This window comes from Equus caballus, chromosome 1, assembly GCF_041296265.1.
Source record: "Equus caballus isolate H_3958 breed thoroughbred chromosome 1, TB-T2T, whole genome shotgun sequence".
Classification (NCBI taxonomy): domain Eukaryota; kingdom Metazoa; phylum Chordata; class Mammalia; order Perissodactyla; family Equidae; genus Equus; species Equus caballus.
In genome coordinates this window covers 166,613,786-166,634,746 of record NC_091684.1, presented here as the reverse complement: position 1 = coordinate 166,634,746, position 20,961 = coordinate 166,613,786, and the positions used below count along the sequence as shown (strand labels likewise).

Genomic DNA, 20,961 nt, shown 5'->3' with positions numbered 1-20,961 from the left:
TACTTTGTGGAGGCTTGGAATTCATTAAGGTTTAGATATTGATCATCATATGGGTTAGGACTCAACCTTTATACAAGACTCAAACTTACTAAATTGTTCTCATTTTAAGCATCTAGAGTCTCTCTTGTGCCTGTATAATCTTTATTTGTTATATGAGAAAACTAGTATAACCAGAGCAATCTTTTTTCCTTGTATTTTAATGTTAGGTATACATTAAAAAATGACATAAGACGCAAAAGAAGAATTTTTCATTGAACCACCCATGTGACACCACCTGCTCGATTATAACCCAACTCAATCCCCTTCTCCTGGTTGCCATCATTATTCTGGATCTTGTTAATATTATTTGCTTTTCTTTTATAGTTTTTTAATTTGCATGTACCTAAGATTAGAATTGTTGGGTATGGCGGTATGAGTATCTTCAACTTTGTTAGAAAAAGTCAAACATTTTCAATTTGCACTCCTGCCACAAGAATGTGAGTTTCCGTTGCTCCCCATCTTCACTAACACTCAGTTTTGTCCGACTTTAAATATTCCTGATTACTAATGGAGTGAGCACCTTTTAATATATTTACTTGTATGTTCTGTTTTTAGAGTGACTGTTGACATTTTTTGCCTATTTTTCATTTTCTTTAGTTTTGTAAGAACTATTCCTATATATATATGTATGTATATATATATATATAGTAGATCTTTGATTATTTGTTTTAAGTATATTCTCCCACTCTGTGGCTTGTGTTTTCTCTCTCTTTATTGTGTATTTTGATGAAAAGACATTCTTAATTTTAATGTCAAATTTATCACTTTTTTCCTTTATATATTGTGCTCTTTAAATCTTAAGTCCTTTCCTATCCTGAAGTTGTAACAATATTATGCCATATCTTCTTATAAAAATGTGTAGGTTGGCTTTTTACAAGTAATTGACTTAGATTATTATTTGGTCATAAAGTTAGGATCCAGTTTCATGTTTTTCCATATGAACATCCTCTTTTCCCATCCAGTAGTTTTTGAAAAGACCATTCTTAGTGTAAACAAAGATCTTTCATGCTACTTCTGTCATGTCAAGTGACCATAATTTGATGGTGTATTTCTGGGCTCTCTGGTCTGTTCTATTGACCTATTTGTTATTCCTTTCAGTACCACACCACCTTAATTATGTTGTGATAGTTAAAAATAATTCTTGTTTGATGGTAAGGCAAGTTGTCTTATCTTTATATTTTCAAGAGTTACTTGGCTTTTATTGGCTTTTTACACTTTCGTGCTTCAACGTACATTTTAGAATGTGCTCCCTAAGTTCAAATAAAACTTAGAACTGTTGAACTGGGGGGGCCAGCCCCTTGGCTGGGTGGTTAAGTTCGAGCGCTCTGCTTTGGCAGCCCAGGGTTTCGCTGTTTCGGATCCCGGGTGCAGAATGGCACCGCTCATCAGGCCATGCTGAGGTGGCGTCCCACACAGCATAGTCAGAAGGACCTACAGCTAGAATATACAACTATGTACTGGGGGAGTCTTTGGGGAGAAGAAGAAGAGGAGGGGGAGGAGGAAGAAGATTAGCAACAGTTGTTAGCTCAGGTGCCAATCTTTAAGAAAAAAAAGTGTTGAATGGGATTGCATTAAATCTATAGATCAATTTGGAAAAATTAACATCTTTACAATATTGAGTCTTATTAAAGATAGGTCTTTTTATCTGTGTCTTTCTTGGTAATATATTTCAACGTAATGTTTCTATTTTCTTATATGAGCTCTTACATATTTTTGTTAAGGTTCTTTCTAAGTACTTTGTATTTGCAGGCGTACTGTAAATGTTTTCTTTTTTAAACTGTTGCTAGTATTAGGATTTTTGTATACTGATTTTTATATCCATCAACTCTACTAAACTCATATATTCTAATATTTTATCTGCAGAATCTTTTGGATTTTTCTAAATATGCAATCGTAGTGAATAATAGCTTTTTCCCTTTATTTTATATACATAAATATATGTGTGCGTGCATATTTATTTATTTCTTTTCTTTTTTTCTTGTCCTACTACCTCTACTAGTACCCTTAAGAAAATAATGAATAGAAGTGGTAGTAACAAGTATTCTTGTGTTATGCTGAATCTCCTACGGAAAACATTTAAAAGTAAAATATTTGTAGATTTTTAAAAATTAATGTACAATAGAATTAACTTTTTTTCTGTTCGGTTCTATGGTTTTATGAGTTTTAATCCATGTATAGATTCATGGAACCACCACCATAATCAGGATAGAGAATAGTTACATCACCCCAAAAATTCCTTTGTGTGCTGCCCCTTTGTAGTCAAACCTTCTCCCTGTCTCTAACCTTTGGTCACTGCTGCTGTGATCTGTTCTTCACCTCTATGGTTTTGTCTTTCCCAGAGGGTCATGTCAATGGAATTAAACAACAGTTAGCCTTCTGAGACTGCCTTCCTTCACTCGGCGTATGTCTTTGAGATTCGTCTATGCTGATGTATCTATCAATAGTTCATTCCTTATTATTGCTGAGTAGTATTGTTCTATGAATATACTACAATTTATTTATACATTCACCCATTGAATTGTGTATGTTTTCTAGCTCTGCAACTTATTCAGCTTCCTTGGACAAGCTACACAACTTTTCTGTGCATCAGTTTCTTCATCTGTAATGGGGATAATGTACCTACATCATAGGGTTATTGCAGGGACAAAATGAATTAATACATACGAAGTACTAACATAAAGCCTGATATATATAGTAAGTGCTCAGTAAATACAATCCATATTTTCCCCACTATTAGTAAAGATTCTGAGGTAGAAAAGAACTTGACAATTTCAAGGAATAGCAAGAAAGCCAGTGTGCCTGAAGTGTATTGAGCAAAAGCAGGGAGAGTTATATAGAAACCAGATCTTGAAGAGCCCATGAGCCACAGTAGGGTGTGTTGAGTTCATTCTGAGTGCAGGGAAGACCAAGGATGGGACATGATCTGGTTCCTGCCTTTAATAGATCATTCAGGCTGCTGTGAGGAGAATGGGTTATGGTGGTGGTGAGTGAAAGCAAGTGACCTTTTTAGGGTCTTGCAGTGGTCTAAGGAAAAGATGGACTATAGCGGTGGGTGTGGAGATGGTGAGAAGTGGTCTTGTTCAAGGGATGGTTTGGATGTAGAACCCACAGAACTTGCTGATGGATTCACAGCTCAGTGGAACACATTACACATTTTCCATCAGAGCAGTGGTGTGACATAATAATCAACAGCGACACTCCTCTCCTCTTACAGATTTACCAAAGATTTCCCTCATGCACTTTTGAGTAGAAACCTAAACTTTTGTGCCTGATTTCTGAAATCCACATGGGGAAATAGCCTGTCTTTTCATACATTTTTAAATGACATCTAACTGACTTCTTTCTTACTCATGCTTACAACCTCAAACATGTTTGTAAAAGACCGACTTATCCCACAAAAATGTTTACTCATGGCATTTTGCTTTGTGGTTCTCTGCAGCCTGTATAGTTCTGTGACCCCACATTCTTAGCCGTCCTGCTGGAAATAAATTTGTCCTGGCTGCTTCATGCTTAGCCAGTGGGATGGTAGTTTTACTGGTTGGCTGGAGTTCCTGTGTACACTTGGAACTTATTATTGGAATAAACATTATTAGACTCAGACTAAAATTGGACCAGAAATTTATTTTTGTCCTCCTTTCAACCTCAACTCACCCTAGATCCTCTTATCCAAGTGACAAATGGTCTTGACTCTCTGAAGTGATCTAAAGATTGAGATCAGCCCTGAGTATGTGCTTAGCCTTGCATTCAAATGGAGATTTTTTTTTTGGAAACAGTTAAAAATAGAGTTCTCTGATCTCACACAGAAAGTTTTCTTTTATTTCCTGTGTCTGCTCTTAATACATCTGTATTTGTTCTCTCTGGAGCGTTAGCTTCCAACTCCTCCTCAAAGACAAGTGCCTGACCCAATCTTTATCTGGAACACCCATCATGCTTTTTTTCTTTTTTTTCTTTTTTAAAGCCCTATCCTATCTTCCCAATTTGGGGCTTCTCAAAACTTAAGGTTTGCTAAATGGAAGGAAATCTCCCTTCTATGCTGAGCTACTCGTCATATCTTGCCCCAGTTTTCAACCTCTCTTGTCAGGTTAGTGTCAGATTGTGGCTTTTATTTACTCAGTTTACTTGTAGGAGGGCCTCTGGGACCTTGGAGATGATCACTTTAATTTTGTGCCTACTTTTGTGCTTCTTTGTAATTGCCTTTTTTTGTGATCTTACAGAATACCAAGCTGCTATTTTACACTTGAAGAGGGAGCACAAAGAAGAAATTGAAAACCTGCAGGTATATCTCTTTGATTCTACTGAACTAGTTATGTGAGACTGATACTTAGTTTTCTTGTGTGCTGAAGTAAATATTCCCCTTGCGTTGACATATTTACCTAGACAGCATCTGCAGCTTGCACCTGCCACTGGGCACTGAGTTAACCTGGGGGCAAAAGCCTTAAACTCCATTTTTAAGACAAATCAGTTCCTGTTTTTGAGAAATACTGCAAATGCATTTGATTGGGAAAATGACTTGATGAGACAAAATGATGATTTTATTTGTAAAGCAGGAAATAAGATAGAGTATTTAGACTTTCACTGTCTATAAGAAGTCTTTCAAAAGTTATTTTTCTATAGAAAACAAACTGGTGGTTGCCAGAGGGGAGGGGGTTTGGGAAGTGGGCCAAATGAATGAAGGATGATTAAGAAGTACCAACTTCTAGTTATAAAATAAGTCATGGGGATGTTATATACAGCACAGGAATATAGTCAATATCGTAATAACTTTATGGTGACAGACGGCTACTAGACTTACTGTGGTGATCATTTTGTAATAAATGTAAATATCACATCACTATGATGTACACCTGAAACGGATATATTGCATGTCAATTATACTTCAATTAGAAAAAGACAAAAAGGAAAAAACTGTTTTTCCTATGCACGGTGCAAATCATTTTGTTTGGTTTATTCCCATTCATGTATTCATATCTCTCCGTCCCTTAACACATTCCTGAAACATCACGTCATGCAGATTAAGGCCCTTAAGGAAGTGGCCCTAGTGGGAGGAAGAGTTGTACCGAGCCATCCGCTCCTTATCTCCAGGGTGTGCTTGGAAATTGCTGACTTGATCCTCCTTTGTGCAGCCCAAGAAGATTGAGGGATCATTTCCTTCTCCAGACATGTGATTGTCATTCCCTTATGTTTGCTGTTTGCTTGCAGGGCCTGTAACAGGAAGTTGGAGTCTTAATTTCAAATAACTAAATATTGAGTCAGGCACTGACTCTAGTTTACTAATGCCTAGGTTGACCTTATACCTCAGGAGAGAACAATGTGGAAATTTAAGTAAAACTTGTTGCTTATTTAGTGCTAACTGATTACTTGCTAACTTAATGAATTTGTGGATCAATTATACTTCTTTTCAGTAGATGATAACGTGCTTTTTAAAATAACAGGCAGCATGTTGTATTATACATGAAGCCATTGCAAGTAGCAAAAGGATCAGTGAACAAGTTGTATTGCATATGAATTCAAACCACCCCCATCTGCTTTGGTTTAAGTAGTTTGGAAGAGGGAATGAGTCAATTTCACAAAGAAACAAAAAAGTGGAAAAATACCTCTATCTCCCAGGGTAAAAAGAGAGGTGGAGGCCCTTACCTCCTTTGTTGCAAAATGGTCCACAGAGACCTCGCTTTCTTTTCCTTTGTTCTGGTGTGCAAATGATGCTCAGCGGTCTCAGAGGGACAGAAATGGGGATTAATTTAAGAAACACATAGGTAACGACGGTGGGTACAGAACTTATCCTGTGAGCAGAAGTTTTAAGTAAGGATTCAGTTGTAAGAGTTAACATTAGCTTCCCCAAGTTGTAGACCAGCCCTATGAGGGCTTTGACAGCTAAATAATATTTACAGTAGGAGCAGGCGCTTAAAATTTTTGAGTTCTTACTTTGTGCTGAGCATTGTTCTATGCATATTACCTGCGTTATTTCATGTCATCTCCACAGAAGTCCTCTCATCTTATATCTCAACCTAAGAAAAGGTTGAGAAGGGAAAGAGAGTAAATGGGAGGGGAAAAAGTATATTAGGATCGTGATTTCCATTTAAAGTAAAGATTAGACCAAGGGATGATTGACAAGAGTAAAGGTTAATAAATATTCCTAGTTAGAACTTAAATTTTCTTCAAGTATCTCTGAAAGAATTGTCTGCTCTTTTATTGCTGTTAGTAAATTTTAATTTTTTTTCTTGTCGCATATTTATGATTTATAGCTAATTGCCGAAATCCAATGGCCATGGCACACCAACACCATCAGGGCCGGGGTGGTGGACCAAATCTACACACTTAACTGTAGTTTGGAACTATTCTAGCAGTCACAGACTGACAAACCTCAATAGGAAACTGGCAGCTCAGATTCCTGATCTGGCCTATAGAACTGTTTTGTTGACAAACAGCATTTTAGAGATTGAATTAGGAATGAATACTTTTAAATATGGAGGGCTTTCTAGCTGCTTCTAAAAAAAAAATTGGAAAACTTGGCAACATTGGGCCTCTTTTGCTATGCTGGGGTTGAATAGTGGGTGTCCACTTCAACTAAGACATGTGTTCTATTGTTTGCCACTGTCCCCACTCTGTTCACCTGCCTGGCTCCTTTATGCTTTAATTAACTCCTGCTCTCTGGAAGAAGTAGAAAATAACTAGATTGGCAGCAGCACCAACCAGTCAGGACAGACGCAGTTCATAAAACAGACAATAACCCCACCTGGCTCGCCTTGTCGGCTACTTGCTGAATATCATCTCTACCTGTTTTATTCCACAAAGTAACAAAGTCACGTCTATTGTTATAGGACTAGTGGAAGATAATTGATGAGAAAACTGATATTTCGATGTTCATTTCTTCATCTGTGATTTCCACTGGCAGCCTTCATTGCCTGTTAGATTTTCCACCTCCATTTACAGGTCATGGAGAAGTCAGGCGTGTTTCTGGACTTCAACATGCCTTTCTAGAATAGGAAAGATTTCATGCTTCAAGTACACAGGAAAAATGATTCATTCTGTCACCATATGCAAGAATTGATATACATCACATTTAGTTTTTTTGGAATGTTTTCATACAGTTTAAAGAAACGGCATGATTCAATAAACAATGTAAATTCAGCTTTCGATTCTGTTTTTGACTATAGATTTGTAGGGAAATCGCTTGATTGCTCAATTCCCTCACCTACCAAATGGAATCCTTACCACCTAAAATAATTTCATTGGAGGTTGACGTCTTTAGCCCAGAGTCCCAAACCTTGTAAGCGGGGGAGTCTGGAGTTCTTAATCTCGTGCATGCTTTGCAGCCAACATTATGGAGTGTTGTGCTATAGAAAGGTCACAGGGCTTGGTCCTGGGACCAGCTTTTCAAATGTGTAACAACTTACATACATGTGCCCCTGATAGTTCAAAAGCAAAGATTTATTGATGACTTGAATGAATCCGTTTCTAGAGCCTTATGTCTATATACCTTCTATGCAAAGTCAAAGCACTAGGCTGACTTTTCTATTCAAATCTCCAGTAAGAGAGTGATGGCAGGTCAAACATTTTCCATGACTTCACCACTTTGTGTCATTCCTAATATAACCACAGCAAGATTCTTATTTTTGTCCAAGTGTGTCCTTCATTGAGCAAACTCTACCTTGAGAGTTTGTGATCACTTCATGATACTTGTCACCTGGTTCATTTTTCAATGTGGGATAATTCTATGTGACTGACTTCATTTTTGAGAAGGGAGCACCTTTACAGGTTCTCACTCACTTGAGAAATTTTTGCCTGTGGTAGCCATTGCACAACAAGTTCATGACTATTGGGTAGAAACATAGTTCAGACCTGCCCTTCTAAGGCATATGATAAAACGAATTCTCCCATGGCACAAATAGTTGTTTCTTTGAGATTGCTTAGGAGCAAGGTTTGAAAATCACCATCACAGATGTTATACAAAATGTTTCACCATATGGCTGATCTTTTGCCTTATTGTAGTCAGAATTGTGTCTGATATTATTTTATGCATGATGAAAATATGAAAGAACTCAGGTTTTTGAGTCAGGATTTGGTTCAATTCTGTATCCTGTGACATTGGGAAATTAATCTACTTCCCTGGGACTTAGTCTTCTCAGTTTCAACATCTGTACAATAATAATCATGTTGATGATGAGGCCCCCTTCTGGGATTGTTCAATATCATGTACACTCGATGGTACTGGTTACACAGCACATGCTCAGTAAATATTATTTCTAATTCCTTTTTCCCTGCTCAAGTCTCCTTACAATTAGGCAACTTGAATTTAGAGTCCTCAGGCTCTTTTGATTGAGGACTTCCTTGGGACATTTCTTTTTTTTCTGCTTTATCTCCCCAAATCCCCCCGATACATGGTTGTATATCCTAGTTGCAGGTCCTTCTAGTTGTGGCATGTGGGATGCCACCTCAGCGTGACCTGATGAGCGGAACCATGTCCGCACCCAGGATCCAAACCCGTGAAACCCTGGGCCTCTGCAGTGGAGTGCGTGAACTTAACCATTCTGCCACGGGGCCAGCCCCCATTCTTGGAACATTTGACTTACTCTTTGAGGGTGACTTTTCCATGATCATCCAGCCATTTTTCTGACTTTGTGCTCTATATCAGGGAGTCTAAACCAGGCTTTCCTGAAGTTCATACCCCCAAACAGCGAGCCTCTGAACTGTTCCCTGACAAAAAGATTTCATGGTCAAATAAGTTTGAGAAATATCTGGTTCCCTTGTTCGAGCTTTACCATGTATAGAGAAGAATTATGAGAGAGAACTGTATAGCTTGTTTCTCACATAATTCTTTTTTTCCCCCAAGTAACTCATTTTTGGGAATACTGCTCTGTGTTGATTCATGTAGTCTTATCATCTCGATGTATAATCCTGAGTTCCAGTTATGTTCTTTGAGTGGTTTCAGTACCCATTTCATGCCACCAAGGTTCTGCTTCATTAATCTGCTGATTGTAGGCACCTTGGAGGAAGCAAAGGTTTTTGTCTCTAGCAAAGTGTTTGGCACATAGATGATGCACAAATATTTCTTACATAACAACCTCCAATTGAAAAATAATAGTATTTCACTTTTTATTAAATCCCTACTGTGTGCCAACCTCTGTCCCAGGCATTTGGCATTAGTATTATAAGGGTAAATGTAGGAATATAAGTACAGTAATAGATTCATCCCCATTTTACAGGTGATAAAACGAGGCTCTTAGAGATTGACTTGTCAGAAGTCCTAGACTAGTAAGTGGGGGAACCTGAGTTTGAATCCACGCAGATCTGTCTGACTTTGAAGCCATTGCTCTTCCCATTCATCAGGGCAGCCTTAATGGAAGGAATATTAGATTGAGAATCAGAAGGTCTGGATTCTTAGGTCTTAGGTTTGGCAAGAACAACAACATGAACTTCAGGCAATGCTTTGGCCTCAGTTTCCTAATTTCTAAAATGACAGACCAGCCCATATAATCTCTAATAGCACCTTTGAATTGTATCGTTGGTCCCACCATACTAAAAAAAAAAAAAAAAAAAAAAAAGAAAAAAAAAAATTATCTATCGCATTGTGCTTTCAGACTTAAGGTCCTTAACTTAGACTCTCTAAATCCCTGTTATTTGTACACCCCTACTTTTTCTCTTATAGTTTCTTCTCAAGGTTCTTTCTAACCAGGGATCTCTTCTCAGTGCTGCTTGCATCTGTGGAACAATATGTTCAGGTTTCCAGTAATACTCTGAATGGAGCTCTCTAGCCTTCCCATGCTGCTTCTGATGTGTGACTCCTGAAGGCATGTAGCTCTTGGAACAGTAAATGAAACTTCTATGGGGGGCCTAGTTCTTCTTTATGACAGGAGGGAAGCATGAGCTTGGGATGGGTAGGACTTCGTTGGCTCTCTACTTCCTCAATTTTGAAAGTTGGGAAAAAAATTCATGCCCCTTGTCTGACTTTGAGGAGCTCTGGATAATTTAAGAATGTTTGTTTTGACCAGCACTTTAGGCAGTTTGGAAGTAGGGGCCATACAAGTGACAGATTGTTTTATCTGTTTTTTAACTAATGTTCTTTGAGTTGTGGGACAGACAAAAAACAACTAGCCAACAGTGACATTTCCTTTATAGGAAGCTTTTTCATTTACCCCATTCATCACATGCATCGCCCTTAACTGAGGGGAAACTTTATGGAGCGATGGCCTCTGGCAGGCCCCTGCTCATTGTGCAATGCAGTCACATTTCTAATATGGTAACTCCCTCTGTGAAATGATCCAGGGACGGATGCCAAACTGGAGATTAATTTACGTTGTACCTTGTCCCCAAGAGAACCAAATGGTATGTTGGCCTCTAAGAGAAACTTGTAGATTTCCTTACTTCTCTGTCTCCAACCCACCCCACCGGTGCATTTCTAATAGTTTACACATTGCTGTTGAAACAAACTTGAGTACAGACTACACTTGAACTTATACAGCTAAATTTATAAAGAAACATAAATCCTGAGCCTTTTCCATTTGTCATCTTCTTTGTTATCAACACAATACATTTAAATCTATTAATTCCTGGAGAATACTGTGAGGGAAAGGGAGTAATTTGTAGACCAATAAACAAAACTTTCACAAATATGAAATATGATTTCATTAAACCCTCATGGTATTCCCCTAAGTGCTGATACTGGTATAATTCCTTACTGAGATGCCAAAAAGAAAACATTTTAAGTGCTGAGACATATTTTAATTCATTGTTTTATTGTGGATACATAATACAACATTATGAGTTTAGATTTGCTGGTTTACTCGTGTTGAGATGCCTCTTAAGCGACTAGTTACCTAGAAGCCTACAGATATATTTGGATTCAAATTTTGATGGAATATACAAAGCAGTTAATTCCCTATCTGATTTAGCATCCCAGGAGCCCTTTGTCTCCGCCTTCAAGATGCTGTCTTGCCCCACATAACTCAGATATTATGTCAAGCTGTGCTTGCTGATAGAGGGAAGCTGGTTGTAATGGAGAATATTTGTATTATTCATTTGTGGCGTGGAGGCTGATGCTGGTTTTATATGCCTCCTTCATGTGCCATCAGCTCCAATCATCCCTACTGAGTCTGAAACTCTGAACATGAGTCACTTAGGTCGGCCAAGATAGCTTTTCTTTTTTCAATAGTTTTTTACTTTAGGTTACAGGCTAATATTGGAACAGGTGACTTTTTGATTGTTGGCCTTTGCTATTTTGACTCTTCATGGCATAAAAGAAGGTAAGATATGTTAGAGCCTGTGGGGAATGCTTCCTTCTCTCCAGACTTGTCTTGCCTCATTCAATAATTCTGAGTTTTGTACAGTCCTGTACCATAGAGTGAATAATAGCTTCTTTAGCTATAAAGTAAGACTAGGTGGTGTAAGTTTTCTCCAGGCCCTAAAGTTCTTTCATTTATGGCCTTGGGAGAGAGTGGGCCCATGTATCTGCCTGAACACAATCCAAAAGTCTTTGAGGTTCCCTTGTCCCACATTACCTACAGCAATGCCAGGCAACCAGCTGAAATGTAATGAATAGGTGTTGAGTGATCTAACTTGACATTGCTAGACATTCTTTTGTGACTCACAGGGTTTTGGTAGAACACTATTTTGGAGGTAGCATTAGGAGAGCCACAGAGTTCTTATAGTTGTGACACCATCAAACAACCCAAAGAAGTTTGTTTGGTCAGCACAGTGTCATTTAAAAAGTCATCTTTGAATAACTTGAAATGAGCATGTGTGCTCTGATTTGCCACAACACTTGCCCACGTTTCCTGTTGTCTTATCCAAGCTCCTTTGCTTGTTTATGTTGATTGCCTGGCCCTGTAGACATCCAGGTTGGTGACCCCTGGTATGGAGCATAGAACAGCTGAGTTAGAATGTTCTCGTCCACTTTCTCCGTGGTCTCATGATTACCAAGCAAAAACCCCTTGAGCTTTTAGATCTTTGTAGACTTTTACATTTCTTTTCCTTTCCTTTTTCCTTTTCTTTTTTTTCCTTCCTTCCTCCTGTCTTTCCCTGAAAGAGATGGATAGAGGACAGCAGTGTTGGAAGGGTGAGTGAAAGATGAGCTCTTAGTGTGAAAAAATTGGGTGTGTTCTATGTTCTAGGACATTTTTAGGAAGAGACAGGAAGAAATTTTAGTTTTTTAGAGTTTAAATGCTGAGTACCTTTTGCTTTCTGACTTAGAGATTAATAATAGTTATTGAATATGAATACAGATTCTGTGGTAGATATGGCGCCTGGTGCTTCATATACATAATTGAGAGAGAAGTAAAGTGTTATCCTGAGTTTTCACAGCTGGTTAGTGTGATGGCAAGATTTAGTAACCAGGATGTCTGGTTTCTAAATCTGTTCTTGATATGTGTCTCTCTTCATCTAAGGGATTTGAAGCCTGAGTTTCAAAGAAATCAATTTCTGAGACCGTAAATTAAGAAAATAATGGTGCAAAACTTCTATGCATTTTGCCAGCTATTTCACTGACTTCTGCAGTTTGAACATAGGGTTTCCTCAGCTGTTCTTAAACCTTATCTTCTCCAACAGAGACCTTGAGAGCCAGCATTTCTGATCCTTTAAGCACATGGACTGGTGTGGAATGTTCCCTATGCTATCACCTATTGGCGGACTGTCCCCTGTGTGATACACGGCACCTGTTCCCTCTTTTAATGAGTCCCACCTCATATGGGCTTTGGAATCCATAGTGTGAAATTATTGTGTTTGTGTACATGCACGCATATGCATGTGGGTGCTTTGATCATTTTACTGCAACTTGTTCTGTGTCCTAGTGGAGGAATAACAACAATAATAACTGGTATTTAGTGAGTATTTACTGTGTGCCAGTCTTTATATATGAGGATTAAATGAGTGACACACCAGCTTTCTGAGGTGGCACTCTTAACCTCCATGCTGAACTGCTTCTGGAAGTTCTTGCACCTTGAAGGTCCTTGTCTAGAGAGTATTCATGACATGACCTCGTTTCTGGACTGACCCTTGTCTTTGATATCTCCTTGGATAGAATATCAGTCCTTAAGAGTGATGGACCTGAGGAGCAGAATAAGCTGAAGAATGAACCTATATAACAAAATCAACTAACCATTCGTTAGATGAAATACCATACAACTCTAGGCAGGGCAGCTGAGTAGAAACACAGGTGTGGAATTTTCCTTGAGTTTGAATCCTGTCTCCACTACCTACTAGATGTGTGGTCTTGAACACGTTCTTTAAACCCCTCTGAGCTTCAGTTTCTCATCTGAAAAGTGGTTGTGATGGTATTGTAACTTGGTTGATATGATGCTGATTGCAGCTGTTGTGATAGTTAAGTATGGGACTTAGAGGTACAATGGCATGTGATAGGTGACCAATAAATAACTACTGTATTTGTTCTGAGGAGCAACATGTTTGGTTTACTTTAAGTCAATGGCTGTTGAAGTGTATTTTTCGTTGGTAAAATTCTTTCAATATAAACCATGTACGTATAAAGAAGAAAAACATTCTGTGGTTAATGTTATACCTAATGTTCCAAAGAGCACTGCTTTTAATATTCTTCCTATAAAAGTGTGATGCTCTCGTTCCTATTTCTGCCTGTTAATGGAAATATTGCTGCTGCCATGATTTTATTAAGGAAACTTCTCAATATGTAAAACGCCTAAGAGTTACAGCTCAGATTTGGGGTGCCCTGAGTAAGATGTTGCTTTTCAAAATTGTTTTTTGCTACAAAGCTAAACTTCCTAAAATATAATTTTGTATATATAACTCTGCTTTTTATAGTTTATCTTTTAAAATAGTTAATAGATGCTAATTGAATGCCTGTTAAATATAAGAGATGTGCTAGGGATAAAGCATCATTTAATAATAACAGCAGCAGCTAACATTTCTTGCATATTACTATATGCCAGTCACTTCTACTTAGCATATACCCTGGCTTATCTTACTTAATCCTCACATGGATCCTGTACTCAGATAATTTAGTCTTTAGTTAGAAAAATAGAATTTATACCCTAAAGGCTAAATAACAGGTAGCTTAAACTAAGTACCTAATATTACCCAGAGACGAATGAAGGGAAAGACTATGAGTGTTGAAATCTTTATCTACTTTTAATGGAATTTGTGAGTTTCAGATCTTAGATCTCAAATTTTCTGATTGCTGTAAAGGAGTAGCAATTTCTTTTACTGTTTCTAGAAGCTGCTATAGATATCTCTGCTTATTTTGTTTTAATTCTCTGTATGGCATGACTTCCATCTGTTGCAAATAGATGTAATGCACATAATGTAAAGTATTAATTGAGAAACGTATATTTCAAGATACGTGGTTTGTGTGATAGGTACTCACAGTATTTTACAATTATTTTGAAGCCATTCCCCAATCTTACCACTGGAGGTCAGCTTGACCCTTTTTCTCTTAATAAAGCTCCAAGTAGATTTTCCTTTGATGATTGAAGCAGCTTTCCAGTTCAGAGCTTTGCTTTAAGTACATAAAAAATAAAATCACTTAGTTTATTTCACAGAACAACACAGATATGTGTGTATAGGTCTATACGCATAGGCATAATGCTTAATGTACTTACAGAAGCAAACATGATGTGTTTATGGCCATAAATATACGTACACATTCTATATGACAAAAGACAAAGAGCTACCAAAAAACAATACTTTATGAAATTGGTCGTCTGTGTTTCATCTAAGAATGGAAAGGAAATTAGAGGTCTCTCTATCATTCATTCTTTGACTACATATTAAGTTCCTACTGGGTGTAAGGCGCTGTGCTAGATGCTGGAGGGAACAGAACAGACATAGTCTCTACTTCCTGGGAGCTTGTGGTCCAGTCAGACACAGATATTGATAAAATAATCACTCAATAAAAATAATGTTGTAAAGAAAAATACAGTACAAGATGTTGTGATAGGATATAATTTAGACTTGAGGGGTTAGGGAAGGAAATGACCTTTAAGCAGAGTCCTGAAGGGTAAAGAGGAGCTTGGCTGGTTTGAAGGACTGCAGGGAGTCCAGTGTGACCGGAGGGCAGTGAGTCACAAATAAGAGAAAGGTTGGCGATGAAGCTCTGGAGTAGTGTTTTTCAAACCTTTTAATCTATAGTCTGAAATAAATGAATTTTGCATTGAAACCCAGATCACATGTTTGTGTGTATGTGTATGTGTGAGAAATAAGAGTAGCATTAAACAGAACTTATTTCATGTGATGTGTTCTGATATATTCAACTCTTTTGTTTAAAAGGAAATGCTGGTGATAAAGCATAAATTGATTTATTATCGTACTAATGGTCACGGACCAGTTTGAAAAACACTGCTGCAGAGGAGGGCAAGAGGCCAGATTCTGGAAGGGCCCTGTTGGTCTTTTTAGGGTTTTCCAATCTCATCCTCAGAACAATGAGAACCTACTGACTAGTTCTGAGCAGAGAAGTGTGTGATGTGAATAGATTTGTGTTTTCAAAAGACCCCACTGGCTGCTGTGGTAGAGATTAGGTAATAGGGGAGCCAGAGTGCAAGTGGAGAGGACAGTTGGGAAGAATTGCCATCCTGAAGGTAGGAAGTGACAGTGGCTTGGACTAAAGTAGGGGCATGGGAGAGAGAATTCATACTCTCTAACAATAAGCAGTGACTTTTTATGATGCTAATGGTTGCTTCTGCTAGAACTGGAGCTACTAAACTGCCGTTGTTGCTGCTCTATAAATGTTTGCACAGCTTGATTCTCCCTTGGGTACCTAGACCAGTACTTGAACATAGTAAGGACACCATAAATATTTTTTGAATGAATTAATAGGGAAGAAGAAGTTGCTGACCATATACGTTTGAGCATAAAATGAGAAAGCTCTTTCTTGATGTCAGCATCCCCTTCTCTCTTCATAATTGAATATATAGACACCACCAGGACAACTACTTTTCTCTACAAATAGCAAATAGGTGACAATTTCTTACACTGTCTGTTGTGGATATTTGTATAATACAGTTCTGTTTTTTAATACTATATATGGCATGACCCCTATCTGCTGCAAATAATGTGCAAATAAAGCACATATCTTGAAGTATTAAGAAAACATAGAGTAGTGGCTTTCGAATTTGGATGGAGTTTATACGTTGAACAATGTGAAATTGTGGATATTTGACCTATTTTAACTTAGAAAACATCAATTTCATATGGCTTAATCTAATATATTCACACCAAAAGGCAAGGAGGTGAACATGTGCTGGAATTATATTCCTCTGGGTGGACCATACTCTGAAATGTTCACTGGCGTTTCAAGCAAAGATTGAGAGACTAGAGCTGAAAATGTCACGAGGCACTGCCCATAGGATAGTGATGCATGTAGTCTGTGGTAACTCTTCAAATTAGAAGTGAGACCTCTCATGACTCTTGTGCCCCATGTCACTTACAGAATAACCTTGGTGAGCAATTTCCCAATCTTTAGGAAATCCATGAAAAATAAGATTACTGAAAACTGTTTATCCAGCTTAAATTAGTATTCCCTGGGCTAATGAACAGGCTGAATATCACTGATCTTTCTAACTGAGCCCAAACTGATGTTTTTTACTCCATAAGAAATGAATAATTGTGACTCACTATTGATCATTTTGATCTCTGTAATACAGGTCTTTGTAAAATTATTTGTAGTTTTGTTCCCTAATAGACCTTTTTTTTTTTTTTTTTACAGTAAAACTTTCATTTCTAGAATTAGAAGTTATAGGAATAATATAGTGTGGTACAGATATATACACAGGAAAATGATTAGAAGATGACGAAAGGAAGTGAATTAAACATCTAAGTTATATTCATGTCTTTTTGTTGAATATCTTGTCCAATATTTCCTTTACTTCTCCCACAGATAACCAGTTTTTTTAGATTAATGAAGTTTGAAAACAAAGCTATGGTTTGCCACTCATTAGTAAATAACCTAGGAGTCTTTTGACTTTTTCAATTTTCAATTAGTCTTGCTGGGAATTTGTGAATGCTAAATATGATCATATTTTTCCTACCTCCAACTCATAGTTCTCAACCACATCATCTTCTAATCCTTTTAAGTAGTGAAAATCTAATTTTCTTGCAGAAAAGGGTTTTTCTGTTTGATTTTTCATTTTCAGCGCATAAAATAACTTTGATTCCAATGTTGATGAATATAATACAGTATTTTCCTGCGAAATTCCAACATTCTAGAATAGCGGCTCCATCGTTAAGCTTGATTGCCAAAAACAAATGGAAACTCCTTTCCTTTTGCTATAAAACAACGGTGGATGGGCCCAAAAATGAGGAGGGGAGAAAACAAGATTGCATTACAAATCTGGCAACATCAGCCGCACTAGTAAAATCAAATCCAATGTTGTTTTATGACCCTGAATTTATGTGAGTGCCCAGGATCAAAGGGCTTGTATCCCACCGGACTACAAGGTCCATAGTTCATGGCAAAAACTCATCAAAAAGAACATTTTAGTCATTTAAGCTTTTCATTTTAATCAGCCACAGTAATAAAAGAGCCTTTAGGTGTCCAAAAACATTTTGCAAGATCAAGAGGTTGTTCTTTCTCTCGTAGAAGCAGCTTTCTTATTGGATCCATATAATGCCTGTGGCCTTGGAGTGTCAAAGGGCCACAGCCTCCACATTGTTTACCCGTGTGGGATGGTTTCTTCTGGTTCTTCTAACTGTGTATTATGTGATAATAAATTATAGTGTCTGACGGAAGGACCATAAAATTTTCACACAATCTATCAAGCTATTTCAGCCATTTAAAGTTTGGTCTCTGACAGCAAGCCAGGTACTTTGTAACCTTTAGACAGAAATAGAGTCTACTGCTGGCATCTTGACAAGTATGTAGAGACAATGCCGCATAGGAGAAACAACACGAGGCTCGAGAGTCAGAACACCCAGTCTTGAGTCATAGCCCTGACGCTTCCTGTGATTATGGTTTTGGACAGTCCATAGAATGGGGATACTACTATGACCACAGCGTTGTTCAGATTATAAAGGGTAATATTTGTGGAGTTCCTATCCAGCAATAAGAAGAGATCTGCACTAGGTGTAGATGATGCGTAGAACCAGCCTGAGCAGTCCTGCATTTTCTATAGGAGAGCTGAGTGGGTAAAGGGGAGAGCTGGCCAGAGAGGAGCAAATTGATAAGGAAATCTTCCTGAGAACGTGAAAGAGGGTGATGTCAGGGACCCAGGAGATTGAATTAGCTCTGGGGATAAAAGGGGGGCATTCTTTTTGTTTGTTTGTTTTTTTGAGGAAGATTAACCCTGAGCTAACATCTGCCACCAATCCTCCCTCTTTTTTGCTGAGGAAGACTGGCCCTGAGCTAACATCCATGCCCATCTTCCTCTACTTTATATGTGGGACGCCTACCACAGCATGGCTTGACAAGTTTGGGATTCGAATTTGTTCGGTTTGGGATCCTAACTGGCGAACCCCAGGCCACCGAAGCGAAATGTGTGAACTTAACCACTGTACCACCGGGTCGGCCCCAGGGCATTCTTTTTAAGAGAAGAAGAAAATGAGAAGGAATGAATGTTTTCATCTGTAGACTGTTAACACTTTTATTTCTTTGCTCGTTTTAAACTTTGGCCCCTGTGCATAGGAAAAGAAACTGAGACACCTAATATTTTTCCACCCAGTCTCTTGGATTCATCCTCTACCACCTCTTCTGCACTTTTTCTCATTCGTTGTTCCCTTTTTGGCAAGTGCCTTCCTCCCTTTCTAGTAGTACATCAGCCATCCTTTACTTTAAAACTCATTTGCATGATGGTACTGCTTCTTTGAGTTTCCATCCCTCCCTTCAATGTCAAAGTTCTCAAACGTTGGTTACATGTAGCTGATTCTCCTACCATTTGCTTTCTGTTCTTGCTGTACCAAAACAGCTAAGACCACAGATGAAGTAATTCTCAAGTGCTATTGGTCTCCTCTCCATCTTCATTGGCCTTGATTGTAGAGTGTCAGTCTTGAAATCCTTCATCCCCTCCCTCGACATCTAAGACACTGAATTCTCATGTTTTTCTTCCCTCTGAGCGTGCTTCTCCACCTTTGCTGTCCCCTCAGCCCTGCCTCTGCAGCACCCCCAAATGTGACCCTCCAAAACATATCTTTTAGTTACCTGACTTTCTAAACTTTGTCTCGTAGAGATTTCATTTATTGCTGCAAGTTTATCTTTATATGAAGGCTTTTCAGAGCTGTTTGTTTAGATTCAAATATTTTCCTGAGTTCCAGCTCCATGAAAGCTGTAGTTTTTGCTGGAAAACCTACACTGGGAAATGTTTTCAGTATCTTAAATTTAAAATTTCCAAAGCCAGAGCATCAAAAATTCTTATAATCTCAGGGTTGAAAGGACTTGTCTACTTGTCTCCTTCTGACTCCCCCACCTCCCAATATAAACACAACACAAAACAGTCTCTTTTCTTAGTTGTCCTATACATTTAAGGGCAGCTGTTCTCCCAAAAGTAAAAGTCCAGGCCAAAAATCTCAAATGCATCTTGGGAAAGTCCTGCACCCTCAGCTTCTGCATCTAGTTGATTGGCAAATTATGCTAATTTTAGCTCCATGATCCCGTATATACAGTCATCCCTTTGCATCCTGCTGCTGTCACCTTAATTTAGGCCTTTGTCATATCTTGCCTATATTCAAGCCATGTTACGAATTGCTTAGGGATTGTTGTTCCTTTCTCTTACACATCTTTGGTGTCTCACTATTGCCTATCAAGTTAAGTTCGAAGTCCTTAGCATGGTATTTAAGACCTCCTAAAATCAGATTCAAGTTTATAACCTTGGTTTTCTGTTTTGCTATTTCCCTATGTTCTCCCTTCACTCTGCCTTTTTCATTTGGATTGTTCACAATCTGCCACTCGGCCTTTGCCAGTCTTTGAGCACAGCAAGCCTTCCTTGTCATATGTCAAACTGAGCCTAGCCAGCATTCCTTGTCATATATCAAAGCATCTCTGATGTGCCACTTCTCCCTCCTCTGAAACCTTAGGCTCTTTATACCTGGCTTAAGCACTTAGCAGACTTGTTCTCATAATCATGAAAGCACAGGTGCCGCCCCTTCCTCCCACCCCCAGTGCAGAGCACAAAACGGACATAAACCTTCAGTAAATAGCAGACGGATGAATCTGTCGTCACAGTAACACACGCATTAATGCAGAAATTAACCACTAGTTGGTTTGCCCTTTTTCTTTCTCTGTAATGGAAACTGGGTTTAGACCAAAGCGATTTTTATAGGCAGTATTTTTCAAAGTCAGAGACAGGAGAGCTATACTAGGAAAACTATGTTCCAAGAAGGATTTTTACAGATATTTTTGACAGTTCATGATCTTCTACTGGAAGAATGGTGTTTATTGTTTCTCATTGTCTTAAATGCACACTTATCAGATCTTGCATGTTTAGACAGCTTATGGTAAATGATTGTTGTTTAGGTGAAAGCAACATGGACTCATTTGAATTGGTGAGTTTGTAAACCCTTTCATTTGATAGAAGGAGAATTGAAGGCTGAAAGAGCTGATCTTAGAATCGATCTTAATGGTTCTCAATCTTTTCTTCTTCAGTGCCCCCAGGAAAGGTAACATGCTCCCAAAAGGACAGGGTTCCTTATAGCTGAGGAAGTTGACCACCCATTGAGATTCACCTTCTGGTTACTACTCACTAGCAATAATAGAGCCCAAGCAAATATAGGCAGCTGATAGAAGTACCATAACTGGAAGTCAGGTCTTCTCCCAAACCTCTGCTCCATCACTTAAGCCATGTGGAGATTGCTCTGCCAAACAGGGAGAAAGTGTTAACTGCAATTTAAGTGATGGGCAGAGACACCATCATGCAACCCGTAATGGCGGAGGGTACTGAGAATATGCGATCTGAGGTTTCAAATGGCACATTTAAAACCAAAATCTTCAGACACATGAACAAAATTTAAACATGGTTCTTTTAGGAATGTACAAAT

General features: G+C 38.3%; 1 protein-coding gene across 9 annotated transcripts in view; it reads left to right on the top strand.

Annotated features, from left to right (window-relative positions):
- The window catches only part of FMN1 (formin 1), a 385,713-nt gene that overhangs the window by 159,231 nt on the left and 205,521 nt on the right, over positions 1–20,961 (top strand). For all 9 annotated transcript variants that reach the window (XM_070239334.1, XM_070239339.1, XM_023620627.2 and 6 more), the window contains one exon: positions 4,254–4,315. In XM_070239334.1, the coding sequence (XP_070095435.1) occupies positions 4,254–4,315 (62 nt within the window). The remainder of the gene's footprint in view (positions 1–4,253; positions 4,316–20,961) is intronic.